This window comes from Atractosteus spatula, chromosome 4 (genome assembly GCF_055471065.1).
Source record: "Atractosteus spatula isolate fAtrSpa1 chromosome 4, fAtrSpa1.hap1, whole genome shotgun sequence".
Classification (NCBI taxonomy): Eukaryota; Metazoa; Chordata; class Actinopteri; order Semionotiformes; family Lepisosteidae; genus Atractosteus; species Atractosteus spatula.
This window is the reverse complement of record NC_142709.1, coordinates 12,952,387-12,972,769: the sequence shown is the minus strand read 5'-3', so window position 1 is coordinate 12,972,769 and position 20,383 is coordinate 12,952,387. Positions and strand designations below refer to the sequence as shown.

The 20,383-nt window shown below is 45.6% G+C and overlaps 1 protein-coding gene across 4 annotated transcripts in view; it reads left to right on the top strand.

Annotated features, from left to right (window-relative positions):
• Positions 1 to 20,383, top strand: part of LOC148835847 (uncharacterized) — a 150,131-nt gene that overhangs the window by 110,540 nt on the left and 19,208 nt on the right. For all 4 annotated transcript variants that reach the window (XM_088913250.1, XM_088913254.1, XM_088913251.1 and 1 more), the window contains one exon: positions 17,833 to 17,915. In XM_088913250.1, the coding sequence (XP_088769376.1) occupies positions 17,833 to 17,915 (83 nt within the window). The remainder of the gene's footprint in view (positions 1 to 17,832; positions 17,916 to 20,383) is intronic.

Here is a 20,383-nt window from a genome sequence, read left to right as displayed (position 1 = left end):
CCAAACTATTATTGATCCAAGAATCTCATCCAGCTATGATGTTTGCATTTTTCAGAACTGTATGCATTTTATCTTCGATAATGAAGAATTTGCCATTTGTTGTTGGGTCTTGCAGGTAGGGGAGCTAAGGGAGTAAGTACAAATCACACACTCCTTCCTGGTCTGGAGTTTCGGACTCCCTTTCTTTCCGCCACATATGCCCGGTAAAAACAAGGTCCTTGTTAACTGTAGTGCCATGTCACTGCTGGTAGACCTATGTCTCATGTATTGCAAAATCAATTGCTTCATTGATTGCTCACTAATTAGAATAAAAAGAATACAAGCAGAGAATATCAGGCTGTACGCAGGACACAATACATTCCAGGAATTAAGCTGGTAATGAGACTAGCAGGGGAAAAGGCTGTAATTGGAGGGCACTGTATAGAGGCAGGCAGGGAGGTGAGAGGCAGTCTGCTGCTCTGCGAGAGATGAGCGAAGCGCAGCTCCTCGCTCTGTGTTTATTTGAATAATGAGGGACTTTAATTTGACTGTAGCCCACTCACAGCTCCCCTGCTCAGCACTCAGGGTGGGACTCTAATTGCCTGCTTGTGTGCAGAGTGTGCAGGTTCTGCCTGGCTGAGCTGAATTCCGATAGTTCCCCTGGTATTTTGCATTTGCAGCCTGGCCATTTCTCTTACCCAGCTGGGCGTTCCTGAAATGCACGGTGCATCCTTTGTCTTTCCTTCCCGGAGTTTTGTCATCCAGGCTTTCATTTTCTTGTAGCGGCATTAAACATTACTAAACATACCCCCGACGTTTCTTCCGATTCTCCCAGCCCCAAGGAACAAAGCCCGGCTCGCATCTGTGATAGAGGTCAGCACCATTTAGAATTGCAGCAAAAAAATCTGGCATGGAATTTTTCTCATTCGTTTGGATGGTCATGTTTTCAGTTGATGTTCTGGATGACACTGCTTAGGGTTGCTATAAGAAGAGGTGAAGGACGACAGACGTTCCTAATGCCTCATTTTGAAGACTGATAAAATCATTGAGACACAGAAAATATAGTTGAATTCCCCTTCCTGTCTTGTACTTTGGAATCGTACTCTCCCAGTAGCAGCTGTTCAGCAATGGAAATATGTGTGGGCTGGACCCTCGTTAGACGAATCCCATTTTCGCATTCCTTAAAAACACAAATTGGTTTGGTCCCAAAGTGGGATGTCCTTGTCTGCACTAACAGAGGGATGGTCCACTGAGTTCCCGCGGTGCGTGTTCGAGTGTTTCATTGCTTTCATCGTGTTTAATACAATCTTCACAGGCAGTGCAGAGGGCAGCAGGGTTGTCTAATTGCATGTCAAAGTGCTTTGGTGGTTTGGCTGCGTTTCCAATTGGTTACAAAGTTTATGTTAATGCTGCCCCTAAGTGGTAAATGTAATTATTGCACACCATATTGGAGCTGCAGACAACATTGGTAATGAAGAAATTAAGTGGCGCTTTCCAGATCAAAATACAAAATACTCCCTTTTCTCTCCTCCGATCAGTAGAGTGAGCTTCTAAGCCTGCAAATTCCCAAATCGAGGATCAAATGAAACCTTTACGACAAAGCTTTTTGAGTCAGTGCTGAAACTCTTTTTTTTTTTATTGTGCTGCCCTAGTCATGCAAAAGGAACCAATCTCACAGAGCGTACAGCTGTCTGTTAATGGCTTGTTGGCTAGTGTCTCACAGAAATTAAATTCTGCAGGCTTGACACCGGCTGTCAGCATTGGAACATGGCTCCATTTGATACCGTGCAGGTAACAAGTCTTTGTCAGGCAGATAATGGTTGTGTTTCTTTTGTTACCCCTGTGTTAATATGTATTGTTCATTCCACATGCAGCTGTTTGACTTAAAATGCACCTTTTATCTCCCTGCCAGGGCACTTGTACTTAGGAGGGACATGTCTTGCAGTGCAGCACACTGTCTAGGATTTTACAAATCCTCTGCTTGCCTGGTAAAGTTGTCAAGATGGAAACAGGGTGGTAGTTTGAAAGAACATGTCATGCTTTTTTGCTGGACTGTAGGAGCACTGCCTGGAATTGCTCTTGCTGAAAGATATGCCCTTTTGTATGTGCCTGTGCGCAGTAAGCTTTAGGGAGGCGCTGCGTGTCTAGACTGAGACAGAAAATCAAGGTACTGTCTTCCTGTGGATTTTAGAGATGCCAGTGTGCTTGTCAGAGCCGAGTAGAGTGTTAAGATCTCGTGGCGACATCCCACACTATACTGAATAAGGTGTGGAATTCTTAACTGGCAAATCAGTAAGGAGTAAAAAAAGCATCATTTTTTATCTTGCTGGTGATTATCGTTTAAAAACTCCATCTGATTCTAAGAGAAATAAGTCTACCCTTACTGGCAGTTAAGGGCTTATTACAGTCAACGTATCATTCCTTTAATGTTTTATGTCAAACCTAAATATCCTTTTCTTCCATTTCATTTAAATTTTCTCTGTTACCAAGGAAGATTTCATGGAAAACTTAAATGTGAATAGAGAAACATTTTTTTTTTCATTTTAATTCACGAAAAGATGCATTCCATCTTTCTCAATATCTTGTGCCTTGTGGAGATTGTCCTTGGCGTTTCTGTCTGAGTTTAGCTCCAAGATTTTACCTTACTGAAAATGTGTATGTCTCTGAGTTGTAAACGTCTGTTGAAGTCAAATATATGTTGATGCCCTAGTATTTTTTAATTCTTGAAAGAATCTGATCATTTGATTAATGCGTAGTTCATCTTCCATATGTTGTTGTATCTGAGGGTGTTTTGATGGTGTGTGAGTCAGCCTTTGATTAGCAGTCTGATTGTTTCCCTTCAAGGTTCTGCTCTCTTACTGTACTGGCTCCACTGTCTTTGAATGCTGATCTGTAGGAAACCTGTGTGCCCCTGAATCTCAGCACAATCAGCCTGTCTTTGTAATTCTCTGCTTTTATCCATCTGCAGTGTAGCGCTTATGAGCTAAGGACCAGTGTTCGCACAGCACTAACAGGATCTTTTGATGGACTGAAATAACAGTAGTCATTGCAGTATTACACTGAACTCAGAGCTGCTCTAGTGAAGCATTTGACCGGCGCGTTCAGTTTAAGTATTGAAAACAGAAATGTTGTAAATTCATAAACGTGCAAATCTGATTTTACTGCACATTCATGTAGTGTAGAGGCAGAGCCTAGTACTGGAAAAGGTCTGAGTGTTGGGCTTTGAGAGAGTGAAAAATCACTGCACCAATATTGACCAGATCTGGCATGTTATTAACCTTTGACGGTCTTTTCAACGTGAGTTGTACAGCTATAAAAAATAGAAGGAATCTGTTTGTTTCAGGTAGGGGTAAAATATAAATTGGATTAAGCAAAGCTTGAAAGCAGCCTATAGCTTTTTGCTGCTTTCCCCAATAAAGGTCTCCTTTTCTCCACATCAGCAAGTATTATTAGAAAAAAAAACGAAATACAACTGTACCCAGGTCTACTAGTATACACACAGACCTCTCACACAGCTCACCCAGTTACAGTCTTAGACCTAACAAGCTTTCCAAAGACGCCAATTGGATCTGTTAATTAAGAAGTAGTCCAGTTCTATAGCAGATTGTATGAGGTACAGAAATGAACACAGTGGGCCATTTTAGCTCAAGGTTTCAATACCCTCTCTTCAGTATACATCCCAATAATATGTGGTTCACATTTCGAACTGTGGTTTAAGGCAAGCGCAGTAAACATAATCCAATGGTAAGAATAACAGTACACATTAATTACACAACTGCAGTTTTTGTAAGTTTAATTTAGACAACTTCTGGCTCTCAGTCAAAGCTGGCCTGCTTGCCGTCTTAAAAAATACACACAGAGTCACGAATTGGAAACACTTGAAATAACATTGATTCTAAAACGAGTACATTCTAAGTGCAGAAATTTGAGTGTTGCTTCTTTTTGATTAATGTCTGTAAACCCCTCGTCTAAATTAAAAAAAGAAAACTGACTCTTGGTTGCGATGTTTCTTATCTGGCAGAAAAAAAGGGCTTCAAACTGTGCAAAGCCAATCTTTGAGGGAGTGGGCTTTTTGGAAATAAGCATGTATGCAGCACCTCAGTGGGCTACACTGTATAAATATCATCAAACAGTAATAAGAGTAATAATAATCCTTGGGAATATTTGCATAGAGAAAAATTAGCATTTGGCTTCAGAGCGCAGGCAGCAGTGTGCAAGATAAGATTATTCGCTGCACACGCCGGGAAATGTATTCAGGCACAGTGGAGTAGAGCTCTGCCAGGGAATACTAATGTCAGGCCTCGCAAGGACTCCAGGTCTTGGGCAGGTGATGGAGACAGTGCTGTTTCCCATTTTGATCACCCTGAGGGATCAGGATGTGATGGATCTGCAGGGCTTTCTAATCGCAGCTTAATAGCTTAAATACCACTTTTTAATGAAACCTTACAGGTCTGTGTACAGCGTTTCGACCCTCCTTCTTTAGTGTTTTTTTTTCCACCATCGCTGGAGCAAAATGCTTGCTGGCCAGCTCCTCCTGTTGGTTTCAGGTTTGACACGAAGGTAATAAAAAATGATTCAAGGTAGCGTCCCACGACAATATCAGGCTGAGCTGAGGTTAGACAGCCTGAGATTCTTTTCCTGCTGTTTTAGTTTTGTGAAGTCCTGCCTAGAGCAGAAGGCACGCAGTTCAGACGCGTTGACAGTTGGGTACAAGTGGGCTCTCTGGGGGCGTTCCAGTCAGCAACAGGTCCCCTGAGCGACCGCCACAGCTGAGGAGGCTGAAGGCAGGAAGTGGAAAGCACAACTCAGGTAACCAGTAAGTCATGACGGCTCCAGCCCACAGAGCGGTGTGCAGCATTGTGACAAAGGAACAGACACATTAAACTTGACAAACCGCTAAAGCCTTCAGCGCGGCCCAGCTGTTTCCACATTAGCAGTGCACTGGGAGCCACACGGTGGGCTGTCTGGCTTGCTCTGACCTGTTTCTCTGTTCTCGTGTAATTCGGGTTGTTCATGTGATGTGCCGAGTGGTGTCAGCCCTCCCACGTAATAAAGAATGGCACCTTTCTGGGCAGTCTTATCAGAAGTGGTCAAGGCCAGGGCTCTCACAGAAGTGTGTTGTTGAACAACTTTCCAGAATAACAGAGGGAGACTTGATGGTGGGCTGCTTCTAGTCACCAAGACACCTCCTGGGATCCCAGGACAATGGCAAGCTGAGCATCTTTGCTTAACGCTGATGAACAGAATCAGATTCACTTCACCGTGTGGACTGCATCCTGCTCTTTTGGGACCAATCAAGTTAAGACAGTGACAGGACCTAAAGCAGAATCCAGGCATAGCAGAAGGTCTTGAATAAACTCATTTTCCATTCGGAGTACTGTGAGGCGCCATGAGATTCCAATCCCATTCACATGGGATGTGCGGTGGCTCTGTGGCTAAGGATCTGCGCATGTGGCTGGAAGGTTGCCAGTTCGTATCCCACGGCCGGCAGAGGAATCCTACTCCGTTGGGCCCCTGAGCCAGGCCCTTAACCCCAGCTGCTCCAGGGGCACCGTATAAATGGCTGACCCTGCGCTCTGACCCCAAGCTTCTCTCTCCCTGTCTGTGTGTCTCATGGAGAGCAAGTTGGGGGTATGCGAAATAACAAAAAAAAGTCTAATACAAGAAATTGTATATGGCCAATAAAGTGATCTTATCCTATCTTACATTATGGCTGGTGCTCCCTGTCAGTCGGCCTGCGTGCAGCCGGAGGGGTGCAGGGCGCTGTGCCTGCGCTGGAGACAGCTTCTGAGCTCTGTCTGCAGAACACAGGTGGTTAAGCGCAGCTGTGATGCATTCGCTTAGGCGTGTTATCTTTAGAGCTCGCGGTTCGCTGCTGTTGAATCTAAATTATTTTAATTGGGTTGCCAACCCATCAGTGATGTATTCATCAGAACCAGGTCAAACGCTTCTTTTTTTTGCGGGAAAGAAAAGGTTTAATTTTTCCCTATTCACTTCTGGAATACGAGGACGATAAAAAGACCCTTTTTTTTAACGTAGTATAAAACGAACTCCCATCCCGTATTTATGTCAGGCTTGGCTTGCTGATGTGCTTGTTGGGAGACGTCGCTGGCGCACTGAGAACTCCGGGGCCTTGGCTGGCTGATGGGGAAGGTAATCTGATTCCCTGGGGTCTGATTAGAGACTTGCTAGATTTCCCCATTCACCACTCTGGTTCAGTCCAGGGTCTCTGGAGAAACTCTGTGACAGCAAGTTGACAGTTTTACTTTAGCCTGATTTTTAAAACTTAATTGTCCACTCCAAGGGTACTTGTGTCCCGATGTCGTTGGTTCGGAGACAGAACGGGAATAAAAATAGTTTTAAAAGCTTTTGGCGTGTGCATCCTTGAATAAAGAGCAATTAAGACTATTAAGTATAAATCTGCCTATTATTAAACATCCATGACTCCGGTAAAAAGGCATTTCTGCATTATGACCCTTAGCAACATTTCATCAATTAATATGTATTAGTACTGTCTTCCGTTTAGAGGATTTGAAGTGACTGTTCTTGTTTAGCCTGATATTGCTGTGAAACCTTTGCTTCCAGCGCTTTATTAAAACACAGCAAATCTAAAATAAGCAAATAAATTCAAAACATTCTTATTTATTCTTTTATCAGCGCCATTCTAGGGAAATTATGGAATAACTATTTCTCTATCTTAATTAAACTACAGTTTGTGATTGAAAATAGATTAATCATGACTGGAAGCTCCCGGGTCCCCGTGCGAAGATGACAAAAACATTTGTAACGTGTCGCCGAGAAGGGAAAATGTTCTCGCGCTGTGTGAGATTTTGTTCAGACCTTTCAACAGCCCTAGAATTGATGCTGCTGGTGCTGTCGGTGAAGCGTAATGCATTTCCATGGAGTCTGTTTTCCTTCTAACTGCCAGATTAGGAGGAATTATGCGTCTCAGACGTTTTAAAGAAAATGAGAACAGGAGATGAGTGTCTGTAAAGGCCCATGCGCCAGCCAGGGCTCTGCAAATCCTGACATTAACACAGAACAGCGAGGTCTCGTCACAAAGCCAGTGGGACAGACAGCTTTGATAGATAGTAATCTAATGCCTGCCTTTATGACTGTAGTTATTAAAGAATGTCAGCAGCCAGGGTTTTAATTGATTATCTCATTTTCTTCTGAAGGGAGTGTGCTCTTAGAGACCTTGAGATGTGATGGTGGTGAATGGAGTCTGTCAGACCGCTTTATGTGCTGACCAGGGATTGCACAGGTGAGCCAGAGTTTAGATTGGAGCGTTTCCTGTGCTGGGAAGAGCAGAAGAAAGCCTTCCCCCACTACAGGACGTTCTCTTTTTAACCAAACGGACTCACCCGGAGGCCTTTCTGAACTGCTAATTGGATTGGCTAATCCAAGCGGAATGGACAGAAACCGAGGAATGACTTTGAGACACATGCACAGAGGTTTTCGTTTTAAAGGCAAATTTAAAGCATTGCTTGTATATATGTGATACATATATACCTATATATATATGTATCTTTAAATTTAGAAAAGTAAATGCAGATCTCATAACCTGAAATTCCTGATTTGAAGACTCTTGACGGGCTAAAGAGATGAAGCTCTTTCTTGAGTACCTCTAGGCCTTTAGGTGTGAACTGTGCGCACTATAAAACCTGATAGCTATGTTTTATCGCATTTTATCAAATGCTTTTCAAATTGTAAGCGTCAGTTGAAATCGAGTCAGTGCTGTGAGATATGCGTGGAACGATGTCTGTAGCTCCCAGTGGTTTTTAATACACAGCTGCAGCCTGAAGGCGTTTTGCCACCTCGTCCTCGCTCTGAAAGGGGAGCTTGCTGTGGAGCCGGCCTGCCTGGAATCAAAACATGAACTTCACAAAGAAAACGGCAACAACAACAACAACAACGGCAACAAAAAGCTGAAGGAAATCTGTGCCCGCACACGGGAACGTCGCGGGTGGCAATGATTCAGTCGGCAAACGAGCAACCGCTCACACACACCGCCCCAGAAACTCCTCCTGTAGAAACCGAGAGGTGACGAAAAAGCGAAGCTGTGGGCGCTTGCGAAACTGCTGCTGCCTGCTGTGGTTTCTCTCTCTGCCTGTGCCTGCGACGCGACCGATGGCTGACGCCGAAGAGTACTGACATTCACAGCATTCGCAGGCTGCCACATCGGTTATCAGCCCCATCAATCGCGGGGCTGTGACACCGCCTTGCCTGAGCTACTCCCGAGGGAGGCTCTGTCTCCGCGGCTCCCCCCACCCCCCAGCTGGTTCCCGGCTCTCCAGGGCTCTCTCTCCTGGGAGGCCGACAGACGCAGCTGCGCCTGGGTGCCTTTCGCCGAGCCGGTCAATCCCAGCGCGCACCGGGGTCAGGGAGAGGGCACAGAGAGCGCCCCCCCAGGGACCACAGCACTGCGGAGAAAAAAAAACACACTGAAGAGCAAGCGGTGCTTCATTTTTTGGTGTGTGTGTATCTGTTGGGTTTGTTGTTTCACAAATCCCTTCGCTTTTTTTTTTGTCGTTTAATTACAGAGCATACGCAGAGTCTAGCAGGATTTTTTCCTTTTTTTTTCTAATGGCGTTTCTCTCAGACACTTCTGAAGATGATTAATTGAACCAGTCATACACTGATTGTGTGCTAAGTAATAAATAATACACGCGTAACGAAAATACCTGGATGTAAAATACAAACAAGTAATGAAACTTTTGTATTTGCCAATGGCGTAGAATTTGGCTTTTACTCTATTATTTTTTGTACTGAATCGCTGGCTATACCCTCCCGCCTCCTCATGTGATGGAGCTCTGAGGGCTGGGCTCTCTCAGTGGTGCTGCTTTTTATCAGATTGCAATACAGGTCTGCAGCACATACTGCATAATTCCGATTGAGCCTTGTTTTTGTTTCCGTTTTCAGATTGAATGCATCCTAACGTGAGCGTGAATTAATACCTGCTTTTAAAATGTCAGGCCGCTTGTACAGAAAGGTGACCTAGCTTCAAGCGGTTGAGGGATAGCGTTTTTCAGCCCCCTCGTTCGGGGGAGAAATAATGGCCTGTCTGTGGTCTCACACCGTATGAAGACGTCACGCCTTTGAGCAGAGCGTAGCCGGCAAAGGCCTCTCTGGCTTGAAGAGGCCAGTGACCTCTCCGAGGGGGAAGGCAGCAGCCCCTCACACTGCTCTGAAAGCAGCCCCCTTGAAGAGGCCGCGCTATCAGCCCAGGGATCTCTCTTATCTCTCTCCATTGTGTGTGGAGGAGACAAACACAAAGACAGGAGAATAATGCCCTTCTTTTGCATGCAAGCACCAAGCCTGTGTTATCGTTCGACTTTCACTCCTGTGGCTGACGGTATTGACAAAGTAAATAAATAAGTAAATACGCGCGCATTCGCATCTGTGAAAGCCTTGCTGGAACAGCCGCAAAAGGACAGCACATCCCGCCTCTGATATGTGGGGCTGGTGCAGTACAAATCACAGTGCGATCACTACCGATTTAAGCAGCGTGCTTTATTTCAGCAACCATTAGGGACAACCGCTATACTTAGAAGAGCCCGGAGTCTCTGAATTGCCTCTGTAGAAGAAGTGGGGAAAAAGATCTTGCTCTTTCTCATCAAATATTCTAGCTGCATGTACAGCAGGCAGCCCATAAGCAATCCACAGACATCCCTTATTTCCATAATATGCTTGATAGCTGTTTTGCTTTTGTTTTCTGTAAAGTAAAATGAAGCAGGGAAGAAGGAATGTGAAAGCATTCAGATTTGAAATTTCATTCAAGGGGTGGCTGTGTGTACCTTTAAAACCATGATATTTCGAAAATTACTTTTCATGATGAATCTTGACAGCTTTTCTATTTATTCATAGGGCTGGCTCCCCTTTCTTGTGTTACATTAGTCACATTTCTGCATATGGGAAGTTCTAATAGTTTAGGGGAAAAAATATCAAACCAAAAAACTTTTTTTTCCCAATACCAAGAAATAGCATTTGGCAGATCCTTAAAGTTAACAGTATCCTTAAAAGCACCGTGTTGTGCATAGAGGATTCTTTTAAAATGCTTAAAGAATGGAAGGTGTAAAGAAGCTCAGTCTTCCATCCACTTTTTTTCCATCTGGAATTTGCAGTGTAACAAAGTGGTGCTTAGACTGAGTTATTTCAATACAACATACTGAAATATTTTGTAACTCCTAAGAGAACCCAGAATATTGTACTCTCAGTTTTATGTAACGCAGATCTAACGCTGCACGCTTGCATGGAAAACACGAAGATGTGAGGAATGCAGACCCAGATCAGAAAGGGAAATAGTAATATCTTAGTCTTCAGTGCAGAGTGTGGTGTGTCTTGTCCTTCTGAGTGTTGGCCCTTCTGTCTCCTGAACATGCCAAGTGTGAACACCATGGCTGCATACTTACTGTAGATCCTCTAGCTCTCTGCTGTTCCAGACTGGAGAATGAGTGAAGTGATTAGATTCATTAATGTGCCCATTACAGAGTCTTTCAAATCTGCCCTGAGTAATTACCATTTCATTACACTCAAGAGAAGAGCACAGGACCTTTGACGTGAAAAGTCGGAATTTAGAAAAAGAACTTGGTGCTTCTGAAGAGTGCCAGAATATTTGTTAGAGTAGCTGTAAATCTGTGATGAAGCCTACATTATGTGGTAGCATACGCAGGAGAGTCTTTGCTGATCTGTCGAGACACACTTGCTTGGGCACCATATACATTTGAAACTGAATCTACAGAGGGCATTTTCTACAGTGTCAGCAATTCTGCTAGTCAAGATGTCTTCTCATCCATACTGAGTACTAATTATATATATGAAGCACAGCAGCATCTATTTGGTTACTAATACAGAGTGAAATTACAAATGTGAAATAACTGTTGAAACATTTCCTTTTTTTCTAACTTAAGGAGCAAAAAATGCTTCCTGTCCATTTATCCATGATCCATTATCCTGTCCTGTTAAGGTATTTTCTTTCACACATCAAGAACAACCTTGGCATCTTAGCTTCAGACTTGTGGAGCTGTTGCAATCCCGCAGTCATTTGGTTACTAAAGGTTTAGACTTTTTTGACTGTTTTTTTTTAAAAGTCGACTGGAGGAGTGGTACATCCCCCCACTGACAGTACCACAAGCCTGCAAAGGTGTCTGGGAGGCCACAGGGGTCACAGTGTCTCTGGGGGCCAAGAGGCTCCAGCCGACCAATCCCAACACGTCCCTTGGCCGCATTCAGCCAATCACACACCGCCGCTCGGAAAGTCAGTCTGCTAGTGACCTCGAAGCGGCAGTGCCTGGATCCTGGAGCTCACACCGAGCTTGGGCAGGACGCCTGTACCGGTCGAGCCGCTGGGGAGCTTTAAACAGAGCCAGGACATGGGTTTTATTTTGTTGTTCTTAGTTTGCTTTAAGGTGATCCCTGTTGCTGGGGCAGGGCAGCTTTAGTGTTACTGTTGAAAGCACGCAGACACAAATACGCATGCAGGCGTTATTGACTCCTGCTCCCTCGCAGACATGCTGGCGGCCTGCTGTTTCCATGAGGATGACCCTGTTATCACATTGCTTCCAGGGAGGCCGTTCCTTGACAAAGGCCCCATATCTCTTCTGTGTGCCTGACACATTATTATTATTCCCGGGCAGACAGACAAAGGCAGGCTGGGCACGAACGTCCACTGGCTTTTTCTCTTGTTGTTGATGTTTAATTTCATCATAATCTGGTGCTGGTGTGCAGCGCTGTTGGCATTGTATATGTTTTGCTGTTGCTAAACTGTGAGCGAGGTGCCCCGCGGTGTGCACGCTGGGCTGCTGTGCTGTGGCTTTGTCCTCTGCGCTCCGTCGGCGTGCCCTGACGCGCTTCTGACCGATCGCCGGCAGTGCGTCTTCACTGACTGCCCTAGAGATAACGTCAGGCCCCAGTGACCACTGGCTCATTTCTAGCATCAGTTCCTGCCCAGGTCTTGGCTACAGTCCAACAGGATTAGTCAGGAGGGACCAAAAAAGCAACTCTAGTTCTCCTAATCATAAGCACACAGCCTTGTAGTAGCAGTTATTGGAATGTGAAAGAGAAATGAGAATTTCGTGATGCGAAGTTCTCCACGTCTTCAATCTGCACTGCTTTTTTAATTACCAACAGAGGTTTTACCAAGAGGTTCAGTTGGTGAGGAAGAAAAGAATTATGAGAGCTTATTCTCTGATTAGAGCAGTGCACTGCCTAATCTTCTGAACAGCTGTTTGGAGCAAGTGCAAGAATGGTATTTGCATTATCTAATAAAATAAGAGTCCTGGATTCCTTGTAAAGTACTGTTTGACTTTCACTTCCATCTTTGTACACATTGATTAGGTCAGCATAATAGAGACATAAATAACCTAAGTGAAAGAAGTGATCTCCATTTATTTGTATAGACAATTGAAGGCCTGTATCTGGGCTAAACGTGTTATTGCATGCTATTTTCTGTTTTTCTAACTCTAAAAAATGACCGACAAGGTAAGATGTTCTGCGCATTGTAAAAATGTTGCTTTTATTTTAATTTACAGTCTGTCAATGTGAATGTTAGTGTGTGTTAGAGCATGCACCTCCCCTTTATAATTACTTCCCCGAGTGGTGGGAAGGGTTGAGGAGGACGTGGTGTGCAGCGGTTAGCGTCAGCAGCAGGAAAGCTGATTCCCTGTGTCTGCGCTGCTTCTCCAGATCAGGACAATAGCGGCGGCGGCGGCGGCGCTGGTCTCTGACAGCCACGGGTTATTGCACTTCCTGAGCCGACAGCGCTCTCTCGGATGAGCTTAATCTAAATCCTGGAAGTCAGCTGCCCACCCACTGGCTGCGCCTGCCACCTGATTGTTGCTTTAGCTGGGGAATGGTTGTGACGCGCTGTGTCATCCCAAGATTTAATGAAAGGCCACGCAGTAGATGTTTAAAGTCTCTGAAGAAGTGTAATTTCGCTTCATGGTTTTGGGGTGATTTCCTTCCCTGCATTTCTTTCATTTTGCTTTGAGGCGGAGAGTAAAAAGCACTGCAACATGAAGCTGAACGCAAATGTCCCTTTTTTTCCCCGTGTTCCTCACAGGGTTTCAAAACAGATTTAGAGCACCGAAATAAAGCCCTTTCTAAGATAACAGACTCGCAGGAAGTTGAGCTGCGAGAGCAGCATAAAATATGTGGCTAAGTGCAATACTGTGCATGACTTTGGAGGGCTGAAAGTAGGAAACAAGTGCAGTTTGTTTGTGTGCGTTCGATGGAATGGCTCATTTTCTTGCGGAAGAGTTCAAGGAGAAATGAGGCGCTATTACCACACTCGTCTGGCTCAATATGAGGGATAAGCGTTCAGTGGTTTGGCTTACTGACAGATAAACACGTCTCATCTCCTGGGGGAAGCGCCTGTAAAGGAAAAACAAAATCCTCTTTTTTCATCCTGCTTGTGCTCTTCCACTTCAGGACCTGTCTGCACCTGCCTTTTGGCAGCCAGCTGAAAGCCGTCTGGGTTCAACCAGCCTCGGTCCCACGGACCCGGGGTCAGTAAAAGGACTTTTACTCGGGAGGCTGGTGGTGTAAATGTTGATTTGGGGCTTCTGTGTCAAGGGGCAGTTGTACCCTACGAATGACAAAGTGAATCAATCCACGGTATCTGGACTTTTTGAAAGTATTCCATGTTGTTTATGCAAATGGAAGTACTACTTGTAGATGACATGCAGAGGCATTTTAAGACCTCTGCGCTTATCAAAACTGGATACAGGTAGGATTTGAGCTCCCATCATGTGGACAGAGGTAGAGTGAATACGAAGACAGACATGCAAGTGCTCATTACTGTATGTACTTTTTTTTTTCCTTTTAGAGCCCAGAGTTGAAAGGTAACGTCTGTCTATTCTCAGTAAATGTTGTTAAAACGACGGCATTTCGGTTGTTAATTGAACTTTAAGGACTTGTAAAAGCTGGATTAGTTACAACGGCAGACACTTGCATCCAAAGCGACTTTGGTTTGTCGCTTGTATTTACAAAGCTGGAGTGCCTTGCCCGTGGGAAGAACAGTAGTGCCCCCATCTGGGATTTCAACCCTAAACCTTCCAGCTGTAGACGTCAGTCCAGACCCCTGATCACTCCTCCACATTGCTGCCAACCAGCGTGATCTGGGGTTTGTCTTTGACGGCCATCTCTCCCCACCCCCGGGCCTGTGTGACCCCCTAACTGACATTCCCAGGATGCACTGGGGAGTGTCAGTAAAGAGTCTGTGCTGTACCTTGTTAGATAGTGTTGAGGACTGGAGACGCAAGATCGCTCATGCCCCCTCCCTGCCAGCAGGAGGCAGCGCAGAGCCAAACTGTGGGGTTTGTAGTTAGTTGGCAGTTGAAACATGCTCAACAGCTGTTTTCTAACACTCCACACACCTGCAGGTTACCAATCAATTCGGAAGGGTAAATACACACAGGAATTGCGTGGGCAGAGCTACAGGTCAACCTCCAGTGTGACTAATGTTCCTTTGCTACTCGCTGTAGAGAATAACAGCTCAGACTCGGATGTTTGTCCTTTTCAAGATGCAGCCCTGAAGAGTACCCTTTGATTCTTCAATTAAACACCTAAGAAACTCATATCCTTCTCATCTTACTTCCTTTCGATGTATTCATAGATTTACCGCACCCTGGAAATTAATTTCATAATTTCAGCTCTAAATATGCAAAATGTATCCTTCTAGTCATTTTTCTTTTTTTATGGTTGAATAATAAAACTCTAGGGTGTCAGCTAATCTGGAGCCATAATTTTTAACTGCAGGTAGGAAACAGTGGTGCAAGGCTCTCAGTGATTGAAAAAACAATGGCACACCAGGGGGCCTTTCTGAGCTGTTTATTTATTTCTTTTTTTTAAGGCCACCAGTGTGCCTGGCTGGCTTTAATACGTGCCCTCATAAAAGGAAATGGAAAGCAGCCTTCAGTCTGCAGCACAGAGTGGAGAGGAGAGAGGCCGGCTGAGTGCTCTGAACGCAATCAATAATTCAGAGCTGTGTGGTTCCTCGCCCACAAGAGTGCTCAGTGCCTCTCAGACGTTCGGAAGCTGAATGTCCTCTCCTTCAGCCATGTCATTCCAAACACGTGATGAAGTGTGTGCATAAAATCTGTGAGGTCAACCCCTCCCTTCCCCCCTTCCCCGTTTGAAAAGCAGGAGCAGGAAGGTGCATTGGGAATATCAGTAAAGAGGCTGAACTGCAGGACCGCGTCTTGTACTGTTGTCTTGCCAGACTGGAATCCTCAGGACTTTCAATCACCGGGGACTGGAGGTGGCAGCTCACTCATGCCCCCTCCCTGCCAGCAGGAGGCAGCGTGGAGCTAAACGGCGGGGTTTGTAGTTCTCTGCAGTTGGAACATGCCCAGCAGCTGTTTTCTGAGACCGCACGCACCTGCAATTAGGGAGGTGCAGAGACTCCAGTCTCCACAGGCCGCCTTCACCATTATTTTTTTTTAAGTCAGTAACGATCTGTTTGACATATAGCAGTCGTTGACTGAATCTGCTCCAATTATGTTAGTCATAACCGACCTGCCTTCTGCAGAAACTAAGAACAACTGCCCTGCAACTAGTGCGATGTCTATGACTGCTTCTTGTAGGTAATGTAATCACCTGAGTCACTTGTGAAGAGTCTTGTTCTGTGTGGCGTACCTACAAAACTACTCTCTAGGGTTTAAAAAGACAGTCACAGAAGGTGACTAGACAGCAGGCACTCTGTGAATTTCACGTTGCTATGTATGTATGCATGTTTGGGGCGCAATTAATGAATAGAGAGGTGGGAAAGTTTTTAATACTCCGCTACCTGAGTGTTTAAATTTTGGTTTTCTTCCAGGGTGCTGTTTGATGTACTCCCAGGGTTTGAATTCTAAGTAAAAAGGGTAAAAAATAATCTTAGCGAGACGGATATGCCGTCTGCTTTCTCTGATACTCCTTGTTGTAACCAGCCACCTTCATGGATATCTGTATGAGTGGCAGGCAAGTACACATAGGCACATATACAAACAGTGAGACGGGTGTTTCATTCATAGATATGCAGTTATAGTTGAATATTCATCTGTGCTTTGTTGTGGTACTTATCACCCCAGCACAGTGTTGTATATGTATGTATAAATCAATCTGGAGAATATGAAGATTATACTTACTGTACAGACATTCTGCCTGACTGTAGTTATGGGTATGATTCAAGCACAGGGGTGGTGAGGCAGAAATGAGATATTGAGGGGTGTTACAGGTTATTAAAACAAAGCATTCCTGGTGTCAAACCCGTTGGATTAATGGCCAGTCTATGTCTTATATTCATATTCTTAATCATCCTGGTAATGTATAAGAATATTTTGATGGATATTTTGTCCACTTTAATTGAGAAAAAAAGGCTTGTGTCAAAGTTTTGTGGGTTTTTTTTCCTATGTCTAACCAAATGACGCGGTGGTCAGTGTTTCTTTCATGCTGATATAAATTGGAAAGGACCGGTTTATTTCTTATGCAAACCTTGTGCTACACGGTGCAGCAGAAACGAAAAAAAGAAAAGGCAGTACAGATCTTGCATGTTATGCACTTTGCAAACTAAATCAATTGATTGGTCCGAAAGACGTTACGATTAATTGCCGGTTAACAAAATCCCGCGTGTTCCGTTTGATGCAAAAACTGAACAGTCGTCACAAGTCTGCAGAAAATTGGGACTTGTGCTGCTCGGTTTCTTTTTCCGGGTTCGAGCTGTGGAATTTGCGCTCCCTGTGCTGCGGGTTTTTTTTTCTTCATTATTACTTTTTTTTTGTACTGAACAAAGGGAATAGTTTTGCAAAAGGCTGTCAGTGTTTGATGTGCTGCTTCACCTCCACGGCGCTCCGCTGAGTGATCTCCTCGGAGCCTTTCCCAGCCCTATTAATAATGAATGTGCTGGCTGTAGGGGATCTGCGGCTACCGGGTGGAGCTTTCTCTGGGGCGGCCGCTGCGCTCCTAATTGGCAGAGTGTTTGTGTGTCTGTGTCTGCTGCCGCGCGTGTGTGTGGTGTGTGGTGTTTGGTGTGCGGCGGGGGGATGGCTTTATTTTTCATTCTTTTTTTACGAGCGTCTGTTTGGATCTGTGTATGTTTGTGCGTGTAGGGTCTCTCGGCGCGGGCTGCAGTTTCGTACGCGTCAGGATGTATGGCTATTTCTGTATGCGTTTCGGCAGCTGCTTCTTGCCTGTACAGACTTGGAAACCGTGACATTTCAAGGGTTCTTTCCCGTGCCAAAGATGCTTGAATCAGGGTTTTTCATCCTTTGGCTTTTTGTGTTGCTTTCGTTGACGTTCAGAGAAACAAGTAACGCCAAAACGCCACACCTGTTTGAGAATATAGCTTTGGTTTTCAAATGGCTATAACAGCATCTGTGTGAATTCACTTAGGAGACGTTGATACATGTTTATCACAGGCATTTCACGTCTTTCAGAAGACAAGAGAGCGTTGAAGAGACTCCCACACACGGTTCGGGTTCTCCTAATGGCCTTGCAATAACAGCCTTTTACAAAACAACACAGCGCTCAACACGTGTGGCTGACTGCTTAGACCAGACACCGATATTTCTAATGGGTGCATTGCGTACAGTCTCCCTCTTTTAAAATCATTTATATTAATGACAAAAATGATCAACTCAAAAATATCCCAGTTATCAACAGCCCCAATGTTAAAAACAACAGTAAATATGAACAACTGTTATTGTTTGATAAAGCCCTCGGGAGTTGTGTATAGATTGTGTATTCACTGATCCCTCATGCTCTCGAGTTCTGAATTGCTGTCTTTCTTCCAACAGAGCAGGCTGTCAGCATGGCAGGGGCAGTGCCTAGCGGTGCCCATCAGTAGCGAGAGGTGACAGTTTCTTGTTTCTACAGGTCTCGCTGGCAGAGGAAATCAAGCCCTTGAAGTGGTATCCATCAGTGTATTTGCTGGTGTCTCTCTTCCCCCTCATTAACAGGTAAGGCCTGAACATGTCTGGCTCGTTCCATTTACCCAAGACACACACTCATTTTCCAGCGGGCCTTAAAATAACGGTGTTGAGTTATTCGTTCCTGCAGTCAGCCGACTTATTGCCTTTTCCCCCCTCTGCCAAGATTGTATTTATTGCAGTTCAAAGATTGCAGCCGGGTGGAGAGAAAAGCAGTTGCAAATGTGGATTGTTTAGATGTGCTAGCCTTTTGTTTCCATGCTGTTTTTTTGTTTAAGCTTTTTAGGGGGCTCTCATCCTCATGCGCCAACGTGACATTTTCTTAACAGTCCAGCGCTGCCTTCAGTGGCAAGTCTGCATGTGGGATTCCCAATTTTCCCAAGCGGCACCAAAGCTTAGAGAGTCGAGGGGTGTTTCCTCAAAGCAAGCGCCATCTCGCATACCTCCTTCAGCTGCCTGGCTGGTTCCTCTTCAGTCGGAGCACACTCTGTCCTTAGGAACAGGCTTTTGTCTGTGAAAGGAAGCAAGGATCTTTTCTCTTCATTAATGCTGTGTGTGTGTGTGTGTGTGTGTGTGTGTGTGTGTGTGTTTTGCTGTGTTATTGCCCATAGAGCATGTTAATAATGTTTCCCCAAATCCTCTTCTTGCTGCTTTGATGAGTGCCTTGATTTTTTTATGCGTTTGACTTTCCTGGCCGAGCCCAGTACGTTAGCACCGACAGGCATTGCGTATTATGTGGAGCCTAATTCCCAGGCAAGATCCTCCAAGGCTGAGGTCTAGGTAAGGTATCTGCTCTGTTGTGATTGCCGCATTGAGTGCCTGGCCAAGGGGCTGCCTGTTTTTGAATATTAATAGTTCTTAGCATGCACAGTGCCGCCTCACTTCCCCCCAGGGAGTTTGAGTGACAAGATGAAGGGTAACTAAGTGATTAGCTCCAGTGGCTCACTATTTATAGGCAAATGTTAATCTGGACTTGGGTCAATTGCAGGGTCGCAGCTCCCCAAAGCCCCTGGCTGACTCCCACAGCCGCTCGGCCACCTCACTCCACATCGCTGGCTCCTCGGCCCTTGCAGTCTGAGGGGCCGTTCCGGGGACCTGCCATTTCCAGAGCACGTCAGCCGCAAACAGGAGGCACAGCGAAAGACGCCAAATCGAGTGGCGCGCTCTGTGATTTCTAGCACAAGGGATTTAATCCAACCGCGCTCTCAGTGTCTGCATTATTCATTCAGGCCGCTATTAATAAGATGAGTCCGGGCCGTGGAACTGTCCGACCGGCTGCGCGGAAAAATCATTGCATCTGATTTTTCCCCTTGAGGACGCTACCGATTTGTACCAGAAAGGGCCGACGCGGACTACGCAGGCATGCACAAGCAGCAAGAAGAACACACACACGCTCACAGGCAGTAAGCAGCCTGCGCTAATGTACAGACATATGACACTCTCTGCACAGATTGCATTCTCCAACACGCAAGGCGCGCTCTGTTACAGCACACTTTTTCCGATATGCACAGACACGTCCTCCTCCGTACTGTGGTGCAGACGCTCCCCACAGACACCGGTGTTTGACATTTGTGAATTCTTCTAGAGCCCCAAACGTTTTCCTTCGTTTGTTCCTATTGCACTTGGGGGGGGCAGTTGCTTTGTTTTTGCATGGGGGGGGGGGGGAATTTGAATCCATCGCCTTCCATTATATACATCTGATTCCGTCATTGAAAACGAAACGAAGCGAGAACCTCCCGTCGCCAAACACCCGCCTCGCTTGGCAGGAAAGTGTACATTAAAAGAATCGCCGTCCTCCGCTCCTGACACGGGCCTCTCAAAGACCTCGCTCTGGTAGGTGTTTCCCGTCTTTCCTGTCAAAGTGAGAGCTTTCAGGAGCTCAGCGTGAGTGACGGACGAGCCCACGCACACACACACATCCGCAGGTTCGCTCGCACAGTGCGCAGACAGGCAGCACGCACCCACAGGAAAAGGCCACTTGTTCCTGGTAGCGCTGCACTCGGAGCTGGGAAACTGAATTTGATCAGAAGGAGCAGAGGATGCAGTGCTAATTCCTCCAATCAGCTGCTGCTGCCTCTTTAATTTCACAATCCCAGCCAGAGCAGGAATTCTAAAGAACAGCGGGGGCTCCTAACAGGCTGAAAATTAACTGTGTAGCACCACCGTCCTTCAGAGAGAGAGCGCGAGAAAGCAGGGCCAGTTTCGCTTTTCCTCCTCTCTTCTGAATCTGCCCTTTGGTGACGGTGCCATGAGGCACTTCAGAGAGCGGGCGCACATTAGAAATGGTGGCAGGTGCCACACACAGAATTGGCAGGCTTTTGCTCGGCTGTTGTCCCGTGCTGCACAAGAAGAAAGTCTGTTCTGCTCCGGGGCTGAGACTGACAGATCTCTTCCCTGTGCTAGTAGTCACTGTAAAGATCTGAAGGGCGTGCGTTGCTGTAAAGCCAAGTTGTAAATCTGAGGTCGAGTCTTTTAACTCGTTTTTTTTCAGGTCACCC